The 21,317-nt window shown below is 39.8% G+C and overlaps 1 protein-coding gene across 7 annotated transcripts in view; it reads right to left on the bottom strand.

The window, feature by feature from the left end:
- ryr1.L (ryanodine receptor 1 (skeletal) L homeolog) overlaps positions 1 to 21,317 on the bottom strand; it is a 119,472-nt gene that overhangs the window by 62,641 nt on the left and 35,514 nt on the right. For all 7 annotated transcript variants that reach the window (XM_018230279.2, XM_041572954.1, XM_018230284.2 and 4 more), the window contains 26 exons: positions 19,649 to 19,857; positions 14,140 to 14,501; positions 13,915 to 14,044; positions 13,155 to 13,315; positions 12,647 to 12,812; positions 12,072 to 12,158; positions 11,740 to 11,966; positions 10,100 to 10,973; positions 9,751 to 9,951; positions 9,221 to 9,329; positions 8,227 to 8,373; positions 7,631 to 7,904; positions 7,253 to 7,367; positions 5,955 to 6,087; positions 5,754 to 5,848; positions 5,501 to 5,636; positions 4,700 to 4,886; positions 3,938 to 4,049; positions 2,930 to 3,050; positions 2,393 to 2,562; positions 2,009 to 2,229; positions 1,457 to 1,547; positions 1,120 to 1,260; positions 807 to 970; positions 596 to 674; positions 420 to 509 (listed from right to left, as the gene is read on the bottom strand). In XM_018230279.2, the coding sequence (XP_018085768.1) occupies positions 420 to 509; positions 596 to 674; positions 807 to 970; positions 1,120 to 1,260; positions 1,457 to 1,547; positions 2,009 to 2,229; positions 2,393 to 2,562; positions 2,930 to 3,050; positions 3,938 to 4,049; positions 4,700 to 4,886; positions 5,501 to 5,636; positions 5,754 to 5,848; positions 5,955 to 6,087; positions 7,253 to 7,367; positions 7,631 to 7,904; positions 8,227 to 8,373; positions 9,221 to 9,329; positions 9,751 to 9,951; positions 10,100 to 10,973; positions 11,740 to 11,966; positions 12,072 to 12,158; positions 12,647 to 12,812; positions 13,155 to 13,315; positions 13,915 to 14,044; positions 14,140 to 14,501; positions 19,649 to 19,857 (4,802 nt within the window). The remainder of the gene's footprint in view (positions 1 to 419; positions 510 to 595; positions 675 to 806; positions 971 to 1,119; positions 1,261 to 1,456; positions 1,548 to 2,008; positions 2,230 to 2,392; positions 2,563 to 2,929; positions 3,051 to 3,937; positions 4,050 to 4,699; positions 4,887 to 5,500; positions 5,637 to 5,753; positions 5,849 to 5,954; positions 6,088 to 7,252; positions 7,368 to 7,630; positions 7,905 to 8,226; positions 8,374 to 9,220; positions 9,330 to 9,750; positions 9,952 to 10,099; positions 10,974 to 11,739; positions 11,967 to 12,071; positions 12,159 to 12,646; positions 12,813 to 13,154; positions 13,316 to 13,914; positions 14,045 to 14,139; positions 14,502 to 19,648; positions 19,858 to 21,317) is intronic.

Here is a 21,317-nt window from a genome sequence, read left to right as displayed (position 1 = left end):
ATAGATTCTATGGTGGCATATAAATGGTTAAGATTTAAAGACTCATTTAAAACAAAAGTACTAAACCACACATATTCTTTGCAGATGGTCTTTTTTTAATTATTTACCTTCCTATACTTCCATTCTCAGGCCTAAAGCTTAACATTTTCTACCTGATTGCTAGGACAAACCAGATCAAACACAAGGATGCAGTTTTATTTTTATTACTGATTTTTATCATTCATATTTGTGTTAAGACTTTATACTGTCCAGTGCCTGTAGAACAAATCAAATTATTTGCAAGCGCCAAGTAAAAACAGGAAGGCAGTCAAGAAGCTGCATTAGAATACCACTGGTAAGTGGCTTTAATAAACCACATTGTACCACTTAGTACAAATCAGCATATAAAATGTCAAAAGAGGAATAGGGAGACGTTTTACCTTTTCTGAAAAAGTTTTGTATGGACGTAACATAGGATGAGTCTTGGCTTCTTCATCCACAGCTTCCCCATAGGACCAATTATTTTGTATCTGTATAAAAACACGGGAGGCATATCAGAGTACAAGCCTCAGACATTACAGTCAGCACCTTTTACATACAGTAATATTCCATGTACCTTCTCAAATGCCCATTTGTCATGTGTGTACTCGGCATACTTGTTAATGAATCCATCTAATTTTTCAGGGATAATCACACTGAAAAGGAAAAAAAGATTCTCTTACTCTCTTATATAATAACAAATAAAACTGTTTGTGAAAACTAAAGAGCTAATACAGATGGCAAATTTAACAGTAACAGTAGCTTATTCACATATACCAGTTTCTTACTTCAGAGTTTCTACTGGTTTAGGATCAAAGTTTCCCTCAGCATCCACAGAAGCTTTTTTCTCTGTCTTGGATGAGTAGCTGGCATCCACATAGTCTGGTGGAATGGCACCAGCAATTGCACACAGGCAGGGCATGGCTATCTTATACAGTTCTGCATCAAATTTCTGCAAAAGCCCAAAGTGTATATGGTTAAACAGCATATGTTATTGCAATAATAAATATCTTATGAATATATTTTGAAAAAAAGAGTTACTGAAATCTGTAAGACAGATTAACATATAATTATTATTGTTTTGGCTTGAAGTGTTTTTACCTTATGGGCAAGAGATTCAAAGATGCCCCAGAAGAGTTTTCTAGTTAAATGAAGTTCTTCTTCTGATGTCACACCATAGTTAGCCCAGCCTGTTGGTAGACAGTAATATTTCCAGCAGCGCTCATAGTGGTTAGTAAGAAGCTGAAAAACAAAAGGAAAATGATTTGAATGATCTGATATTATAAAATAACCATTATACAACAGAGGATCAGTGCTGAGGATGCTAAAACTGACCAGAGCTAGCAACAAAGGCTGGCTCACATAAACTTAACAACTGAATTGACAGAACTATTTTTCTCTGGTGTTTAAAGCTGAAGAATAGTTAGCAGACTCTCACCTTCAATGGCATCTTTGCAAATTCATTAAGTATGGGAACATCAAAAACAAGCCTACGCAGAAGGTGCTGCAGCATGGATGGACGCAGGTACCTAAAAAATGACAGGAGTAATATGAGCAACAGCTGATGTTCCTATATTTCACAGGTGCATAACTAGGTTGTTGAACTGTCAAGTAAATAGTTGGTAGAACATCATTCACCTCATCTGTGATTGCTACTAAATGTTGCCGATAACTGTAACGACTGCCCTAAGATCAAAGCAAGGTGAATAAGAAAGATAGGATGCCATATTCACCTAATTTGCACAGATTTTTGGCAATGAGACATGAAAGCAGAGGTCTTAAGACCTTTTAATTTCAAGACCGCCTCCTAGGTTTTCAAGATTTACTCTGGCCTTCCGTAGTTTAAAATGAAGTTTACATGATATCTAAATAATGATCAGGCTTCAATCCACCATGTCCTGATTTGGGTCTCCTGGAGGGGGGGGGGGCAGGGCTTACCATTTTATATACAGGACACACTGCCTCCACATGCACATATGTTGTACAGTACCTGCACAGAGCCATCAGACATTCCTCTATGACATCTCGTTGTGCCTTAGTGAGAGAACGACCACGGGAAAGGCGGTAAATTGTGTGCAGCATGGAGTCCACCATTATGGCACGGTGCTCAGTGCCAGCAAAGAGAGGGGCACATTTAGTGATAAGAGGCAGCACAGCCAGGCACAGGTAACGGTTAAGGGCAAGAGCCATCTCTGTTGTGCTGAATGCAGCCTAAAGAAAAAGCAACAAATGAATGGAAAAAAATGTAAATTCTAATGAAGGCAAATATTGGAGAAGAAAGTGGAAAAAAGGCGATAGGAGAAACTATATAAATGTTTTAAAGATTAAAAAAAAAAAGAGAGAGACTTTTACAGCCACTAGCTGAGATACTTACAGTGTCTAGAGATGCTGCAGCCCTCATGTCTGGTAAGAACCCAACCTCAAGAACCTGCAGGAGGAAGTCTTGATTTTCTATGCCATAGACACGGTCCAAAAATAGGACCATTGGTGCTTTGTGATCAGGAACAAAGCTGGCAGACATCTTCGGCTCAATTGTACTTCCATCTAGTATGGACAGAGATGAAAGTGTATTTCATTTGGTTGTCATTTTCTACAAAATCATCAAAATATCACTCTCCTGAAGAGCGGAAGACACATTTGTATTTTTACATGTTCAGTAAAATATCATGAGACAGGTTATTCAGAACACATTCTGATTAATCTGCAAATTTGTATTATTCAGATTTTAAGGCACAATTACTCTGATACGGTAAGTAATTTTTATAAAATGGTGAACTCTAGTGGACAATCTTTCTGGAATAATGGTGGAATAATTAACTGGCTTTGAATAGCAATAACCTTTGAATAGAGCTTTAAACAGCTGGAAAAACCATGTACTGCTTATTACTTAGCATTTTTTTTCTATTCTCACCCTTGCCAAAAGCTGGTATTTGCAGTGGCAAACTGATGACTCCCACAAGATCCTCAATGGGCACAAGAGACCGCAAAATGGCACGGATTCTTAGAGCTTCTCCCTTCCCAGCTAGGACCAACTGCAATACATTGTATATATTATGAGACAAAGTTTGGAAAAAATGAATATATAAACCAAATACATTATTACAAGTTACATTATGGAAAGTGGACAGGTTGATTTACATGTACTTTACATATCAATGTTCAGTAAAAAATAATGACAAAATGTTCTGCTTATATTGAAAACATCATCCAAAAACTCTAATATGGCCAAATTATCATAAGAATAGCAGTATCATTTCTTGGTTTTTCTAAGCAACAATTTTCCAAATTAATTCACGGACATCAGATTACACTGTATTTCTCCAATGAAAAAGCAGTATTTTTTTTATTCCATAATTGGCAAGGCTAATATTAAAGCAAGACTAAGGGGCAGATAAATTAAGGTTTGAGTTGTGTTTTCCACAAAACAATTGAGTTTTCAAGGGTATTTTTGGAATAACTCAAAATGAAAATACACCAGCTAAAACCTATGGTGTCACATAGAAGTCAATGGCAGAGGTTCCTTGAACCAATGTTATTAGCCTTCATGATGTTCGATATTCAAGTTTTTTTCGGTGGGTTCGCATGATTCAAGTTTTTTCACCAAAACCTTCAATCAATTACAGTTTTCTAGTTATTAACTCTGACTTCACTGAGTTTTTTTTTATTCGAGTTTTTTCTTAAATTAGAAACCATTCGAGTTCATTCGAGGTCTAAAAAAGCTCACATAGCTCTAAAATTCAGCCTTTGATAATTAACCCCCTAAATGTACAATGGGAAAAACACCAGAAGATAATAGACAAGCAGATAAAAGATAAATGAGCGAGACATTATTTTGGAGAAACAAAGGGGACAGAAAAAAAGGTGTTTTGTCAAAGACATGAAAAAAACAATACAAAAATATGCATCTCTAGTTTCTTACATGCATCTCAGGAGCACAGCGTCCCAACAGATCAATCAGAGCAGAATAGAAAGACATGATGGCATTACCGAGATGTACACGATTTTCTTCATGGACCTCTTCACCACCATACCTATGTTAAATGTAATTAAAGAGAGAGAGAGGCATGAAAGACTAGATTTTAGGGGCTATTTACTTTTTAAAGACCCAGCAGTAAGTACTAAAGTATGAACATCGATCATGCCCATTAAAATGTAATTTATAATATTGTTGTTTTGTGTCCAGCATCAGTACTCCAGCAAGGGAGCCCTGTATATGACACTTGCCCTGACCAGGCAGTAAGCACAGGACAGCCTTTGAACAGTGTCTCTATATGCTGCATTTTGAACCTGAATTGGAAGGACTAGAAATTACTCAACATACTGTAGAATATACCATAAGTGCAGGAAGCGCTTAACTGCATTCCAATCACTAATTAACATGCATTCTCTCTTGCAAGAACTTATACAATATCTGGTACAAGAATCCAGCAACAGTGGCTTCAAACATACACTGACTTAGCTGAAATACACTGACAAGCTGAAATGTAAGATTAAAAATGCACCAATGTTTCATCTCACTGCTTCTCTATTAGGGATATGGAAGTTAATACAATTATGATTTTATGTATTCTAGAGGATGATCAGAAATAATTGTTGAAGAAGAACTTAAAAACATGAGATACAACTAAAAAGTATCCTGAAGGTATCAGAAGAGTGATGATATAAAGAGAAATAAACTCACAACTCCCTCCGACGATCCTTTTTGACAGTGGGTCCATCCCTGGCTGGATCTTCAGAAATTTTGATGGCTTCCTCAATAGCAGCGAGCAAACCATTTCCTCCCTCTCCTCTTAGTGCTGGACCGAAGCACTCTGGACGTCGGATCAAAAGACGAACAACTACATTGGCATTCTCCTCAACGCTTTCTCCTAAGAAAAGTGTGGTAAAGCAAATATGCACATTTCATATACCAAGTAGTTTGTAAATTAAACGTATTACAGGTATAGGATCTCTTATCCTGAAACCAATTATCCAGAAAGCCATCTTCCATAGGCTCCATTTTATCCAAATAATCCAATTTTTTTAAAAATTATTTTCTTTTTCTCTGTAATAATAAAATAGTACCTTGTACTTGATCCAGACTAAGATATAATTAATCCTTATTAGAAACAAAACCAGCCTATTTGTTTTATATCATGTTTACATGATTTTATAGTAGACTTATGGTATGAAGATCCAAATTACAGAAAGATCCATTATCCGGAAAGCCCCAGGTCCCAAATATTCTGGATAACAGGTCCCATACCTGTAATAGTTTCCCACAAAATATTTCCACCAAAATATTTTTTTTTATTAATATGAGAATTAGTGAGTTAATGGATTTTGTTATAATTATTTTATATACAGATAATTTAGCATCTAATTCTAAAGCAAATTTCAAACAGTGCTTCTAAGTATTGCAACACTTTCTGTGACTGATGTTAATGATCTTGAGAAGCAAAAACACTACTAATGTACAAGTTCATATGTCCTGTTTGCTTACCATTTACAAAGACTGCAAATCGTAGGAAGTCCAGGTACCTTTCACCTCCAACTGGGTTCCACCCAATGTCAGGATAGCCTTTACTTAAAAGCATGGGACAGCTCTGCAGACCACAACCAGCTAAGTAGGACACAACCTATTGAGGAAAGGAAATCATCATCATTCATGGATCTAATTTTTGTAAGCTGAAACAGAAATATCAAAATATTAGAAGTGTTCTTTCCAGTTAACATTTTCGATTCATGAAATGTACCTTCTCTAGGTCTTGTTCCTGTAGTGCTAAAGCTAATTCATTGTTATCAATCACTGAAGCAGCTGCCACATCTAGTGGTGTTGAGCCTCTCATACCTATAAAATAAAACATAAACATGAAAATGCATGAAAATGCATGAAAATGCAAAGTCTACAACATTTAAATGATGTAGATACCGGATAGTCACTGCAAGTGGCTTACCCAGTCCAATCCCACTGTTCTGTAGTAAATAACTTAGATGGTCAAACATGGCTCTTTGGTTCTGACGACTGATTCTACAGAAATAGCACAGGAATCTGCAGCAGTTGGTAACCATTTTGGGGAAGCGGATCTCCTAAAAAAATGAGGGAGGAACTCAATTTTGATGAGATGGACATATGGAAGAAATCATTTTTATGTAACACCCATGGGACTCAAAGCACTTTTACTTCAAGCAAGGCAGCTATTATAAGCACAAGTGGGGGTCATTTATCAACACTGGGCAAATCTGCCCATGGGCAGTGACCTATGGCAACCAATCAAATTGCTGCATTCATTGTTCTACTTGCAGCTGGCTTTAAAAAGCTATTCACTGATTGGTTGCTATGGGTAACTGCCCATGGGCAAATTTGCCCAGAGTTGATATATGAGCCCCACTAAGTATGCCGGGACACCAGGAGATTAAGTGACTTGTCCAGGCTCAAAAGTAGGGAAACAAACAAGGGTCCCTAGCATGAGATCTCACATTAAAAGCTGATCACATAATCTCTAGACCTACTCCTCCTCATGACAAATGATTTAGCATAAAATAAAAATGCTACTCCATGTCTGGTCCCTGCAAGATAGATAAATAGCGCACATATAATCTCCCAGAATAATGGGCACCTGCTAACAAACATGGAGTAGATTCAGTTTCCATGTTTGACCTGTTTAGCAGACAGAATAATAAAAACCATGGTGTTTCATGAATTAAACCATAGGCAATATTTATTTACTTATATCTGGCTGCCCTGCTGTTTTGATTGGATAGCTTGCTGGTCTTATACATACCATACTCCTATTGAGGTTTATGTATAAAAAATTACAAGGCAGAAAAAAATAGAAGGGAGCACTTCTCAGAGTTAACTATGATGTCATTATTAGTTTTGTCACAGCAGTTTTGAGGGTTGATCTATAAAGTTGCTTGTCAAAAATCTAGCTACATTAGCAGGCAGTTTCTTGCACATGGTGAAAAGCAAATGATGCTTTCTTTGTAAAGTAAACTTTGCAGGGTACCATACTAGGTAATGCACTTACAATTACGTAAATTTGTAGTCAAGCTTGCTTCATCCATAACCCACTTTTTTCAGCTACACTGTAATATAGGCCACAATAAAAACTGCCCCCCCCCAAAAAAAGGAAGATTGAGAAGCTAATTTTGTACAGAATTGTGTATTTATGTGTGTGTGTGCAGAAAGAGAACAATGCCATCTGATCTGGATCATAAATACAATCTGTGAAATAACATCTGAGCATTTTACCTTTGAATCTCCTCCACCCAGCACATTCACCATGACCTCCATAACAGTCTCATGAATGCCCAGAGCTCGCATAAGGTTTGGATGCTGGTAAAATACCTTATTATTCATAATATTTCTGAAATATAGGAATGAATAAACTATTTCAGTATGCTTATAGTGTAGGGAAAACAGTTTAAAAAATCAAGGCACATAATCTAAAAGTAACATTTTGAAAATATCTCACATATAGGATACAAATAGGACTTTTTCAGAAGGATAAAACCATATTACCAAGTCAATATGGAAAGACATAGGATAGAAAAAGGGAGAATTAAAGGAAACAGAGTGGATAAAATTTTTTAAATAAAATACAGTAAGCGGAATAAAAATAAAACATACCCAATACTCTGGATCATCAGATTCTCTTCTTCAGGTCCCATCTGTACAATAAGCAATGAGCGAATCTGGCCCAGGCTCTCCAGCAGGTTCATAGTGTCCTCCACTGACACTGCATTTATAGTGTAGGCCTTCGGTAAGGCCCTGATAAGCTCTCCTAGTCCATCATACTGACGATGCAGCAGACTGAACATAACTCGAACCAGCTCAGGGCTTTGGATAAAAGACTCTTGGGCCCAGTGAACCATGGTGTGGGATATGAGTTCTTGCAGTGTGCCTGGTGGAATTTACAAGGGTCACAAAGATCACTCAATGACTGTCTTACAAGGAATAGTGGAAACATGATGACCAAACCAAATTTGACACCCACTCATACATACATAAATACAAACCAGTGAGTGAAATGGTGTTCAAACAATACACTTTTCAATATATAAACAGAATGTGACAAAAGCAATAAATTTCTTAATAAAATTCAGTGAAACTGTTAAGACCACCAAGTCTCACTAGTTGCATTACAAAAACTAGCATATCTGCCAAATGGAAAAAATCAAAATGCTTTATTTCTCTACCACCCCTTTCTCTAGCTTGCCACATACTGGGTTTAGGCTCTTCTGTCTCCTCTGGTTCTGGCTCTGGCTCTTCCTTCTTTCGAAGCTTTTTCAGTTTCTCCAAGAGATTAAGTAAGCGCTTATGTACACTTGTGTCTTCAAGTTCCTCCTCCTCTTCACCCTCTATCTGGACTCCTGCAAAAGGAACAGTATTAAAAGCTTTGGTTTGAGTTGTAGAATGTTTTACATGGTTTTACATGGTTCAGTAAAAACCTGAACTGAGCACTAGAAAGAATTTCATATCTACTATACTCAGCTCAACACCCATTCATAACTATTTCAATATGTTGGTACAGCTGATATGTTTCTAATACCTGATGCTTCATTTACAAAGTACTTATTTAACCAGGAGTCTTAAGACTGCTGAAATGTATTGCCTGGAGTACTGAAAGGCATAGGATAAAGTGCACTTAAAGTAAAGTGAAATGGGAGAGAGAAAAACATTAGGGGTGTGCTCAATTTGACAGGGTTTAAACTCCATCCTGCAAGTTTGTTCTACTCAATTCCTAGTATTTTCATCCTGCTTGTTTCATATAAAGCCTTATTTCCTTTTTCATACTGTATATAGCACTAAGGAGCTCTTAAGCACACCTTTTTCTCTCAGCTAATGAGCACTTGCAGAAGGGGATTGCACTGATTTCAGCACAAACATCAAGGTGCAGTTCTGCAGGCACAACGCAGCCCTGTACTTAACACCTGCAAGGGAAAGGGGGTAGTACAGGGCCCTGCTATTTCCATTGGTACTCTTGCAAGATTATGTTTTGCCCCCATCCGAAATCTTGTGAATGCAGCGCTACCAAACACAACATCTTTGAATTTATTGCAGAGGCACAGACCTTTGCATTCCATCCAGCTCAAACACCTGCTTCATGGACATTAAGCAAATTGCAGGGTACAACAGTCAAAAACATGCCTATTTTTTTTGCTCCCTGCCACGCTAAGTAAATTAGGCCTTTTGAACTGTTACTAGTTTGTTTCTTACCACAGTGAGTCAGGAGGTCTGTGTGAAACTCTGTTAACTCATCCCGAATTTCTTCTGGAAGTGGACATTCATCCTCAGAAAGATTTCTAAAGTTCAGCAGCATGTTTATCTGAGAAAACAATTCAGCTGTTAGTGTCAAGGTGATAGAAGAAGGATAAAAAAATAGCTGTTTATGAGAAGAAAAGGGAATGCTGAATAATGATATAAGGCTGAAGGTGAAGATAATTGCTATGTCATATCAGCATGAATTGGGATACAGAAAGATAGGAGGCAGTAGGATGTCAAGAATAAATACAGAGTAGAGTGAAGAACGAAACCATTATACCTCCAGTGTTATTATCAGTATTAGAGAAGGTTAGTCTGTGATGTGTGTGTGACAAAAGAATGAAAAATGGAGATTTAAGGGCCAAGTCAATACAAGTATATGCAAAATAACAGTGTCAGAAAGAGGAGCTAATATTGTGTGCTAAAAGAGTAGTGTTATTATGAAAGAAAAATATTTTCTGCTTTATTCTGAAATAAGTTATGACCTGTTCCTGAGGAGGAGAACGGAATTCACGAGTACGACGAGCAGTTTCAGCTGCAGACATAGTAAAGGCTAGCATCAACTCCTTGTAACGCTGTCTCTGATTGGTCTGCATACTATCCATGTGGCGTTCTGAGAATGCAATGATAGCTTCAACACGGTGCTGCAGTTCCCGGTCACAGAAATACTGAAGTAGATTGCACATCTGATGGATGAAAGGTTGGAGTTCTAACTTTGTTTCAGGTTAAATTATGAAATAATTTCAAGGCCAGTTGTGAGAAAAGGAGTAAGTTGGTACTGAAAAGCCCAACACATTCCATTTTTCAATATCCTTACCAAATCTGTCAGCTTACCTGCAACTTTACAGATTCCGGCAATTTCATTTGCAGCAAACCTTCTTCCAACCCTTCTTCCTCTTTAGTTTCCTCCTCCCCAGGCTCCATTGCTGTATCTTCATCTTCTTGTGCCTTTTCCTGTCCTTCTGCCTCCTCCCCTATTTCCTGCTCATCTACAACCTCCTCCTCAGCTTCTTCCTTTTCCTCCTCCCCTGCCTCTTCTTGCTCTTGTTCTGCTTCTTCCTCTGAGAAAACATTGGGCTCTATCATCTTCAATATATGCCGAACATCATCGTCTTCAAAAACTCCCATTATTAGAAGTGTTGAGATAAGTTTGAGTACTGGTACAAACTGAAATTCCACACTTCCTCCTACAGGATCCCTAGTGTGTTGGCCTCCATCTAATACAGCTTCTGTCAACATGTTGATAGCCTTGATCTTTAAGATATCCAATGGGATGAAGGGGCTAAACTGGTAGAGTTCTGTACTGGTACTGACAAAGCAAGTATGTGAGAAATGAAGTTCTGGCTTCAAACAGGTGCTCAGTCCTACACCTGGTAGCCCATGTTTCGTGTTATCGTTGGGAAATAGTGTAATACTTTTTGTATCTTCTGTCATAGGCACAATAAATTCATTGTTCATAGTGAGACGAGCTCTCTTTTCAGATTCCAAGTGGATACTAATCAGTAAGTCATAGTAGCCGCTACGAAGAAGTCCTGAGAGGTGGTTGCTTTCAATAGTATACAGTAATTGGGATTCATCCACATGGCTACACAGAGCATGAGCAACTCGGTTGTTTCCAAGAGCACAGACTGAACAGTATAGCTTGAGAGTATGGTAATGGAACTTCAGCATGTCCAAACGTTCTGACAACTCAAGAATATCAATACACCTAAATAAAAACAATGTCAGTAAGAATATTTATATATAGATATATAAATATATATGGCCAGCTCCATGTTGTAGCTCCCACCCTTTCAGCTATAGTCAGGTGATCCCACTGGTGGCCAATAAAAGGGCAGCCAAGTTTGGGAGTTTTACTTTGAAAGCAGCAAGTAAGTTGCAGGTAAAATGTATAATGAATCAATTGAATTATTAAAGAATCAGATGCAAATTGAGTGTAGGAACTGGCCACACCGGGGATGACTTTGACGTAGTTGGCCAGCTTCAATATATAGCAATATATGGACAAACAATTCCTGTTTAGTTTAAAAGGTAAGGCATTTTTTAGTAGCTTAATGCACAAAATGTTTCAATGTCCTTAATATAGTGATTATGGGTTTAGTGCAGTGGACCTCTTGTATTTGTCTATGTATATTATAATTTAATTCTTAGGGGCTTATTGGTAAACATACATTAATATTACACCACAAAAGCAAAACGTTTGGTGTAAGATAAATTACATATTTATTAAGCTGCAGTGTATAAAATACCCCAAAGTTCCTTGTGTGTAAATTAAAAATGTAAAAGTCTCCATGTGTTTATAACAATTCCATACTATTTAGCTGCCGTAGTACCCATTTCCATTTGGCATTGTCCACAGAAATTATTTGTTTATATTTACCACAATGTATTAGAATCAGACGTGCTGCCTTATTATTTTCTTTGTCATTTGTATATTGTTACAGAATGTGGTGTTAATTTTGTAAATATCTCACCTGTTCTCTTCTGGGATATGAAGAGCCATCATCATTAGGGGCTCTGAGCACTCTACCATCCATCCTTGTCTCTCATTAATTCTTTCTGACTCCACATTCAAGAAGTCATTGGGCATTCTACTCCAGACTACAGGACTGAGCATCTGAACTTCAAGTCGAGGTGGGCACTGGGGGTCAGGATTCTTGTTCTCGCTACGGAACATGGCTGCAGATATTGGCATGATGTTCTGGGAATAACAATGATGAAATGAAAAAACAAATTAAACATTACAAATCTACATTTACAAAGTGTCACTGCAATACTTTATTGGTAGACCTGCACTTTTTCATACCTTTAATTTTCCTAGTTCAAACTGGAACATATTTTGACTTTGTGGTAAAGCAAAAACAGCTGGGAAAAGCTTTGTGTTGGGTTCCACCTAAAACAATATCAATATGCAATCAAACACAAATGATTAGTACTATGTATATCACATTTACCAGTATTTGCAAGAACATAATTGGTCCTGTATCATATGCTAAATTAATGTTATATACACAGTGTTACAGCATATATTTATATTATATATATAAGTAGAGTGAGATCCTATGCTTTGCATAATAGTTCCTCCTCCATGTACTGTCTTGTTTTTTACCACCAAACTTAGCCTAAAGGGCAAACTGGAAGAGGGAATAAGTGTCAGAATTCGCACTGAGGGAACACCAAAAACAAGTAGCAGGGCTTCCCTATGTATGGGGGGCACGTCATACCAGGTGTAGGCTCTTGCTACAATCATCCCCTCACACCATCTTATATATAAACACCAAAAAATGCCCAGTATAAATACTTATGTTTATGTATGCTTTAGTTGAAATTTATATTTTGAAGATAAACATTTGAGATAGCCATGAATGGAACTCTACATACCTGGAAGAAGGTGTTAACCTCCTTTCCATTAGAGGTAAAGGTCATAAGACCAGTTGCCAGGTCAATCAGGCAACCAATCACAAGGTCCTCTTTTCTGACACGTGCCTGTTGGGTATTGTTGCTAAATTCCCCACCCCATACCATGTAGCAGTTACTCCGCTTAATGCTGTAAAATAAGGTACAGTGGTTTGGTTAGACTTTCATTTCAAAACCTTTAGCATGCAGTCCAATGGATATAAATGCACACAGTATTACTATCTTGTTATTTTTGTTTTCAGCTTTATTTTTCCAGCTCCTTCTTCCATCTGTTTTCCATATCACCAGATTAATTGTCCTTTTTACTTTCCTTTTACTTTTCACTGTCACCTCCTTCACAATGGCAATCTATCTTTTTCCTTAACTCTTTTTTTCCTTTAACTTTTTGCCATTTTCTCTTTTAGTTCCACCTCCCTCATCTTTTAGACTCCACTACCACCACTCTCCCTCATGGACAAACTTTTGTACTTACCTGTTAAATATGTTTCCTTTATCATCTCCCATGGTGATGGTGGCAACGCGAACTTTGTTCAGATCAAAATTCATATCATAAAGGTGGTAGTCGGGTGTTACCCAACCAATCCAAACACCAGTGGGCTCCTGTCCAGCAAATATCCTTACTGAATAATAATACTGATGGAGAAGAAGAATAGAGAAATATTAAACAATTTATTACTTCTCTGCTGCTAGCAACAATATCTATATGATTCCTCAAATTCAACTGAGGTTATTTTATTGAATGTTAAATACTGGGGTTACAATGCTGTTAAAACATAACCATCTCTAAGATGCAGGGTATTTTATACTATTTGCTAGAATGTGCTTGTATAATTAGTACACATTTAATGTGCATTAGGGGTTTATGGAACAGGAAGAATTAGAAACAAATAGAAAGAGGCACAAACTATAATATGTGTGTATATTATTATTATGGCATCTTAAAGAAGGGCTTAGCTTGGAATACCCGGGGAAGTTTCTATAGAGGGAAGGACAACAACATTAAAGGGTGGACAACCTGTGGGGCCTAAAGTGCTGGACAGGCTCATCCTATTGTCAATAAAGGAATGCTGCAATAAAGTTAAAAATGTTGATTCACTGCAAACAGTGTGTGCACTCAACAGTAAAAACCTGTAAATGTATCTGAGCTGATGTTCACCTAAAACATCTATTACTGACAGCTTTAAACCTGTAATATTTATCTAACAACAAATCATAGATATTTTGTCTCATACCGTGGTTGTGTTCATAATAATGTCAGGATCATCTCGGTCAAATGGCACTACGTCCTTCATAAGACGAGGCATGGTTGGGACGACTGGTGGAGGAGAGATAAAGGCTGGTTTCCTAGCTTTAAAGAGGAACCTAAGACACATTGAGACAAAAGAGCAAATTGAACAATTTGTCGTTATCCATATATATAGTTTGAAATGTGTATTGGCTTCTACTCTTTGACTCACCCTCTCTTTGGTTTGATCTTCTCAGATGTTGTGTCTTTTTCATTCTCTGGCTTTATCTGTTCTTTGGGTGGCTCCTTTGCAGCCTCCTTTTCATTAGTAGCATCCGCCTCTTTACGACTTACAGCCTTCTTTAACATTTCAAACTCTGAGTCCATGTCGACGTCTAGGACCTCATCTTCGGGTATGGTGAAGGTCCTTGTGAGAGGAGTTGCACCAGGTGTGCACTTGAAGGTCTCATGAAATTCAACGGGCATACTAAGCCTGAAAAACTGCATGTCATTGTTGCTATTTTGAGATCCAAAAGTCTTGTGTGTTACTTTGAGACATGGAGGGTTGTCCACTGTTCCATCAATCCTTGCAACCTAAAAATATTTCCAAATATTGAAAAAAAAGGGATTTATTACTTACTGTTAAATCCTTTCCTCTCTAGTCCTATGGGGGACACATGATCCATGGGGTTAAATCCCCTGCCATCAGGAGGCAGGACACATAAGAAAAGAGAGATCCTCTCCGCTTCCAACTATTCAGTTATGTCACAAAGGCCAGAACAACAAAAAACCCAACTGTATTAACTAAATAATTAATGGCTTAGCCAAAGGTATCCATTGTTTCGGGGTGGGAACTATGGGGATTTACCAAAGCGTCCCATTCTAGGGAGAGAGAAACAGGTAACCAAAAACCTTCTAACTGTATTTAGGAAACAACAGATTGTAGGACCTTGCAGTCAAAAACTGTGTGAGCTGATGCAAAAGTGTCAAAACTGTAACATTTTGTGAAGGTGTCGGCAGTGGACCACGTTACTGCCTTACACAGCTGCTCAGCAGAAGCCATGTTTCTGGACGCCCATGAAGTGCTGAGTGCCCATGTGGAATAAGCCTTAATGCCAAATGGAACAGGCTTTTGGATCACTTTCTTAATCCATCTTCAATGGTAGCTTTGGAAGCCGGGAGACCCTTCCGACTGCCAGAGGGCACCACAAAAAGAGAGTCAGATTTGCAAAAAGTAGCTGCACGCTCCACATATGTACATAGCACGCAAACTACATCCAAATTGTGAAACCGCGCCTCCTTAGGATTGTTAGGATAACTGCAAAAGAAAGGAACGACAATCTCCTCGTTTCGGTGAAAAGCGGATGTTTATTTGGAATCTGCTTTCCGCTGGTGACCATACTCCCTGAGCGGTCTGATTTCTGAACGTTGCCCCCCAACACAACAGATTGGTATCTGTGGTAATCACCTGCCACATGGGCTCAAGAAAAGGCCGTCCCTGAAACAGGTGTGTCTGGTCTAGCCACCACGGTAGAGACTCCTGGGCAGATACTGAGAGGGATATCTTCTGGTTGAGGCACTCCTTGTTCCCATCAAGCTGCGATGATGCACTTCTGCAATGGTCTGAGATCAAATTGAGCAAAGGGTATGGTTTCGATTGATGACACCATCACCCCCAGAACTCTCATGCAGAACCAAATCGATGGTCTCTCCATTGAATGAAGTTTGCATACCAGTGATACCAGCTTGAGAATCTTCTCCTCGGAAAGGAAAACTTAACCCTTGGACGTGTCAAAGACAAGTCCTACAAAAGGCATTCTCTATGACGGTGTCAGACACGATTTGTCTCTGTTGATCGTCCAGCTGAATTGTTGGAGAGTTCTGATCGATAGTTGCAAGGACCTCTCCGCTTGGTGACTCAACTGAGCCTTAAAGGGATACTGTCATGGGAAAACATTTTTTTTCAAAATGAATCAGTTAATAGTGCTGCTCCAGCAGAATTCTGCACTGAAATCCATTTCTCAAAAGAGCAAACAGATTTTTTTATATTCTATTTTGAAATCTGACATGGGGATAGACATATTGTCAATTTCCCAGCTGCCCCAAGTCATGTGACTTGTGCTCTGATAAACTTCAATCACTCTTTACTGCTGTACTGCAAGTTGGAGTGATATCACCCCCTCCCTTCCCCCCCCAGCAGCCAAACAAAAGAACAATGGGAAGGTAACCAGATAGCAGCTCCCTAACACAAGATAACAGCTGCCTGGTAGATATAAGAACAACACTTAATAGTAAAAACCCATGTCTCACTGAGACACATTCAGTTACATTGAGAAGGAAAAACAGCAGCCTGCCAGAAAGCATTTCTCTCCTAAAGTGCAGGCACAAGTCACATGACTTGGGGCAGCTGGGAAATTGACAAAATGTCTAGCCCCATGTCAGATTTCAAAATTGAATATAAAAAAATCTGTTTGCTCTTTTGAGAAATGGATTTCAGTGCAGAATTTTGCTGGAGTAGCACTGTTAACTGATGTGTTTTGAAAAAAAACATGTTTTCCATGTTTTTAAGGATCCCTTTAAACACAAGGTCATCCAAGTATGGAGTAATAGATACTCGTTGGACTCAGAGAATGGCCATAGAGGACATTATTTTGGTGAAAATTCTGGGGGCCGATGACAGCACAAACGACAGTGCCACAAACTGGAAGTGATGTTCCTGGAAGGTGAATCGGAGAAATTGTTGGTGTGGGGGGAAGATTGAAACATGCACATATGCTTGCTTGACTTCCAAGGAAGCTAGGAATTCCCCTGGTTCCATGGCCCGAGTAGAACCCCTTGAACCTTTGTGATGGAGGAACAGAGGTGAATACTTCTGAATGTACCAATTTGTCTATGATGTATAGAAAGGCCAATATTTTTGGTGTGTCCCAAGGGACTCTGGATAGGAAAAATCTCAGGGGCGGTACCTGTCGAAACTCAAGAAGGTAGCTGTTTGTGATGGATTTGACTACCCACTGATTGTCTATTTCTCGTGGCCATTTTTCTGCAAAATATGTAAATTTTCCCCCCACCGGGAGTCCTTGCTGTTACGGCGTTGGCCAGACATGCCGATGTCTGGCCAACGCCGAAGGGGAAAGCCCACCTCGGCTTGCAAGGTGGGCTTTCCCCTTGAGAAGTAGTGTCTCCTGGAGAAAAACTGTCTGGGTGGTGAGGAGGAAGAAATCCCCGGCCACGAAAGGGACCTGAATGTCTGTGAAAATCCCCTGGTTTTGGTTTGATGTGCACTTGCCACCCCTAGCCTGTGAGATAATCTTCTCCAGTTCCTCAGTGAACAGTCACGAACCCTTGAAGGGTATTACTGTAAGAGATTTCTTAGAGCTTAGCTCAGCGGACCACAACCAGAGCCACAAGGCACGTTGATCAGTTACAGACAATACGGAGGTCCGCGCTACGATCTTCAAGGTGTCTTAATGAGGCATCGCAAAGGAAGGAGTTTGCCTCCTACATTCGAATGGCAATGAATTCAAGTTCCTCTATGGGCAGGTCTTCACGAATGCCTGAGATGAGCATATCTGACCAGGATTCAAGTGCCCTGCTGAAACGGCCAAGGCCAAGATAGGTCTAAAGGCTAACCCAGCCGATAAAAAGATCGCCTTAAGAGAGAAGCAAACCCTAAAGTTAAAAAAACGCTACCCCCCTACCCTACATAGACCCCCTCCCTCCTCCCCCCCAGCCTAGCTGCTACCCTGGGCAAATACCCCTAAGTCTTTACTTACCCCTCGGTGCAGATTCTGTCCAGCGCAGTTCATAGGTGCCATCTTCAGCCGCTTCGGTAATCTTCAGGTCTTCTCCTGGTATTTCGGCACTTACTTACGAAAGATTACCAAAGAGAAGAAGATGCAGCCCGTGAACTCCACTGGACAGAATCTGCACAGAGGGGTAAGTAATCACTTAGGGGCATTTGACCGGGGTAGCAGCTAGGCTGGAGGAAGGTGGAGGGGGTCTATGTAGGGTAGGGTTTTTTTAACTTTAGGGTTTATTTCTCATTTAAGGAAACCTTCTAGTTTCGTGTTAGTGGCATCTTTAAATGCCAATGCATCAGGAACGGGTAGTGCGGTTGTTTTTGAGAGGTGAGATACTGGAGAGTCCACTGGGGTGGCATGCTCCACTTCTCCATCACTTCTTTAGGAAATGGGTAAAGTTTTGCAAATTTCTTGGTAACCTGAAATTTGTGATGGAGTATCCCATTCCTGTTGGACAATGGCCTGCAATTGATCATGGGCCGGAAAAACCACAGAACGGTCTGAGTGTCTGCAAAACAAACCTCTCGACTTCTCGTCTGGAGATAGGGACTCATCAATTTTTAGTAACCGCAGCATTCAGGTCATCAATCTTTGCTGAATGGTCTGGAGAGATGGTGGACGGGGATAATTCCCCTTTGCTGAGGGACTGCTCACCCGAGCCGTCAGAAGAGGTGTGTGCTATAGGTTAGAGTGCCCAGCGGGGTCAGTAGATCCTGATGCCTTGCGCTTAGAGGGTCTCTTAGGAGAACCTCGTGTAGATATCCTTTCCAGTATTTTGTCAAGTGATGCTGTGAGAAGTGGAATTCCCTGTAAGGGGGAGAGGGATTGAGAAAGAGAGACAGACCAAGCCGGTTTCTCCTGACCCCGAACTGCTACCAAACCAGCAGAGGAAGTGGATGCCACTGCTACATGGTCATCCAAAGCTGCAGTGGTAGGCCCTGCATTAGGTGTGGGAGCTGTATGCTCTGTCTGTGTGGCAGGTGTACAGGAGGAGCAGAGAGAGTCCTTCTGACCACACTTACATTTTGTCTTGCGTTGAATACAGGCAAAGAAGGTGATCTTAGTTGCCTTTTTGTTCCCCCTGGTAAGCCATGTTAGGCTCCTATAAGGAATCTGAATGTTACCCAGAGGCTGGTAAGGGTGCTCCCCTCACCCTGTGTTCCTAATACCTGGGAACCGGAGAAGGCAATATAGATGTGGGTGCTGTGGATGCTGCAATTAGGCTGCGTGATGTCTCTGCTAAATGCATGTGGCTGGCGGGAGGGAGTGAGCTCCATTGCGTGCCTGATGATGGAAGTGCCAGGAGATAGCAGAGCGGAAGCGGAATCCAGCAAGTGGCTCAACATGCTGGAAGTTCTGCCCCTCAGTTCCCGCCTTCCTGTCGGTCCAAGGCGGGTTTGTGAGGGCAGTGTTTTTATCACCTTCCCCAGTCGCGGTAATCTGCTCCGTGGCTGTAAGAGGTACCTGGGGGTGGACAGTGCCTGCCTGCATCCAGTAGAGACCAGAGGAAACCTCACACTCCTATCTGCCCCTGTTTTGCCTCACCAAGTGCCCGCTATTATAGCCGGATCTGGGGCTTTTTCTCCCGGGGGACTGACTCAACAAGCACAGTTAGAGCTGACTCAGGTACTGCACCAGGTGCCCAGGCTAACCCTGAGCTGAAGTTTCCTTTCGGTGGGCCCACCCATGGGCCTTGTCCAGAACCTCCTGACGTTGTGAGGACACATTAAAAACTGATTAGCTGGAGGCTGAAGGAAGAGGGGAGGGGAGGATCTCTATTTTCTTATTTGTTCTGCCTCCTGATGGGAGGGGGTTTAACCCCATGGTTTCTGTGTCCCCCAGGACATATGAGAAAACATTATAATAAGATCACATTACTAAGTTGTATATATATGTTGTTCAATAAATGCAATATTAGACATTACCACTTCTCTTTACCTCAATGTGGGCATGGTCAGTGGGCACATTCAAAAACTGGGGAAGGCTCTTGCTAAACCAGGTGGTTATATCCCTCTTCATGTTGATGGCAAATGGTTCAAATCCCTCCTGTAAACCACAGATAGTAAAATATCGAAGGCTGCTGACATCTTGACCAAGGTTCAGACGACCAACTTGTGACATCCCAAGACTGCAAACTGGAATAAATCCTGTAAAAATAAAAATGAACTTGTGACCAATGGCATAAAACACAAGAACAAAGATGCTAAACTGCATGTGATGGAGTTTTTTTTATATATATATTCTTTATTTTTCACAAATAAAGGAATTACACCATTTTCATTGTGTATACCATTTCATTTTTGTTTCTCCATGGACAGCTTGTTGATGTATAGAAAGAAAAGAAAAAAAAGGAAAGAAGAAAAAAGAAGGAAACATAGAGCAATTGAGTAAAGAAAGAGATGAGTAAGAGAAAGAGAATGTAGCCATTCCATTGTTCTTTTTTCCCCCTTTTCTCCTTTTTCCCCTTCTTATTTATAGGGCTTCTGATATTATAGCTTTATATATTATCCATGATGTCCATATATAATATATGTATTTTTCCTGTGTTCCATTTGCTTGGGAGACCAGCTCCTCCATTTTTCTCATTGCTTTTATTTCCTTAATCCACTCTACTATGGGGGGGGGGGTTGCCTTGATTTCCAGCGTCTGTGTATAACAACTCTTGCTGCTTGTAATGTAAATCTTATAAAACCTTTTTTAGCATTCTTTATGGACCCATGGATAATAGTAATATTTCTGGTGCTGCCTCTAAATCCGCTCCTGCCACTTGTTACAGATGCTTAATGAACTGTTCCCAGAATGGTTTAATGTAAGGGCATGACCACCAGATGTGAAGTGCGGTGCCTAAAAAAACTGGAGTTTTACTGAGGGAGCTATGGGACATAGAACCTGCTCCATAAAGCACGAGCTGACATGGTTCACAGGAACAATCTAAGTGCCATCATGGGAGCACTTTGGTATATGAAACCTGTCCTTCTAACTGAAAAGTCGCATAATAATAGAAATAGAGTGGGAAATAGAGAAATGTTGTCCCCCCAGAGACAGGATTGTGGAGACAGAGGACAAGTATTTGACATGAAATGCATGAAAGACACTTTTGTGTTAAAAAAAACATATGTAGGACATGCTGTCTAGCTGCAAAGTCTTCAAAATTTAGGGGCACATTTACTAAGGGTTGAATATCGAAGGGTAATAAACCCTCAAATTCAACCCTCGAATTTAATTCGAATTCAAAGGATTTAGCGCAAATCCTACTATCGAACGATCAAAGAAAAAATCGTTCGAACGATTCGAATGATTTTAATCGATCGATTGAAGGATTTCTCTTCGATCAAAAAAAGCTTAGAAAAGTGATGGGGAAGGTCCCCATAGGCTAACATTGTACCTTGGTAGGTTTAAGGTGACGAAGTATGAAGTCGAAGTTTTTTTTAAAGAGACAGTACTTCGACTATTGAATGGTCGAATAGTCGAACGATTTTTAGTTCAAATCGTTTGAATCAAAGTCCAAGGTCGTAGTAGCCTATTCAATGGTTGAAGTACCCAAAAAAATACTTTGAAATTCGAAGTTTTGTGCTGTTATATGTGGTGTGCTGATACTCTTGCAGTG

This window comes from Xenopus laevis, chromosome 8L (assembly GCF_017654675.1).
Source record: "Xenopus laevis strain J_2021 chromosome 8L, Xenopus_laevis_v10.1, whole genome shotgun sequence".
NCBI lineage: Eukaryota > Metazoa > Chordata > Amphibia > Anura > Pipidae > Xenopus > Xenopus laevis.
The sequence above is the reverse complement of the archived record's forward strand: the minus strand, read 5'-3'. Positions and strand labels throughout refer to the sequence as shown.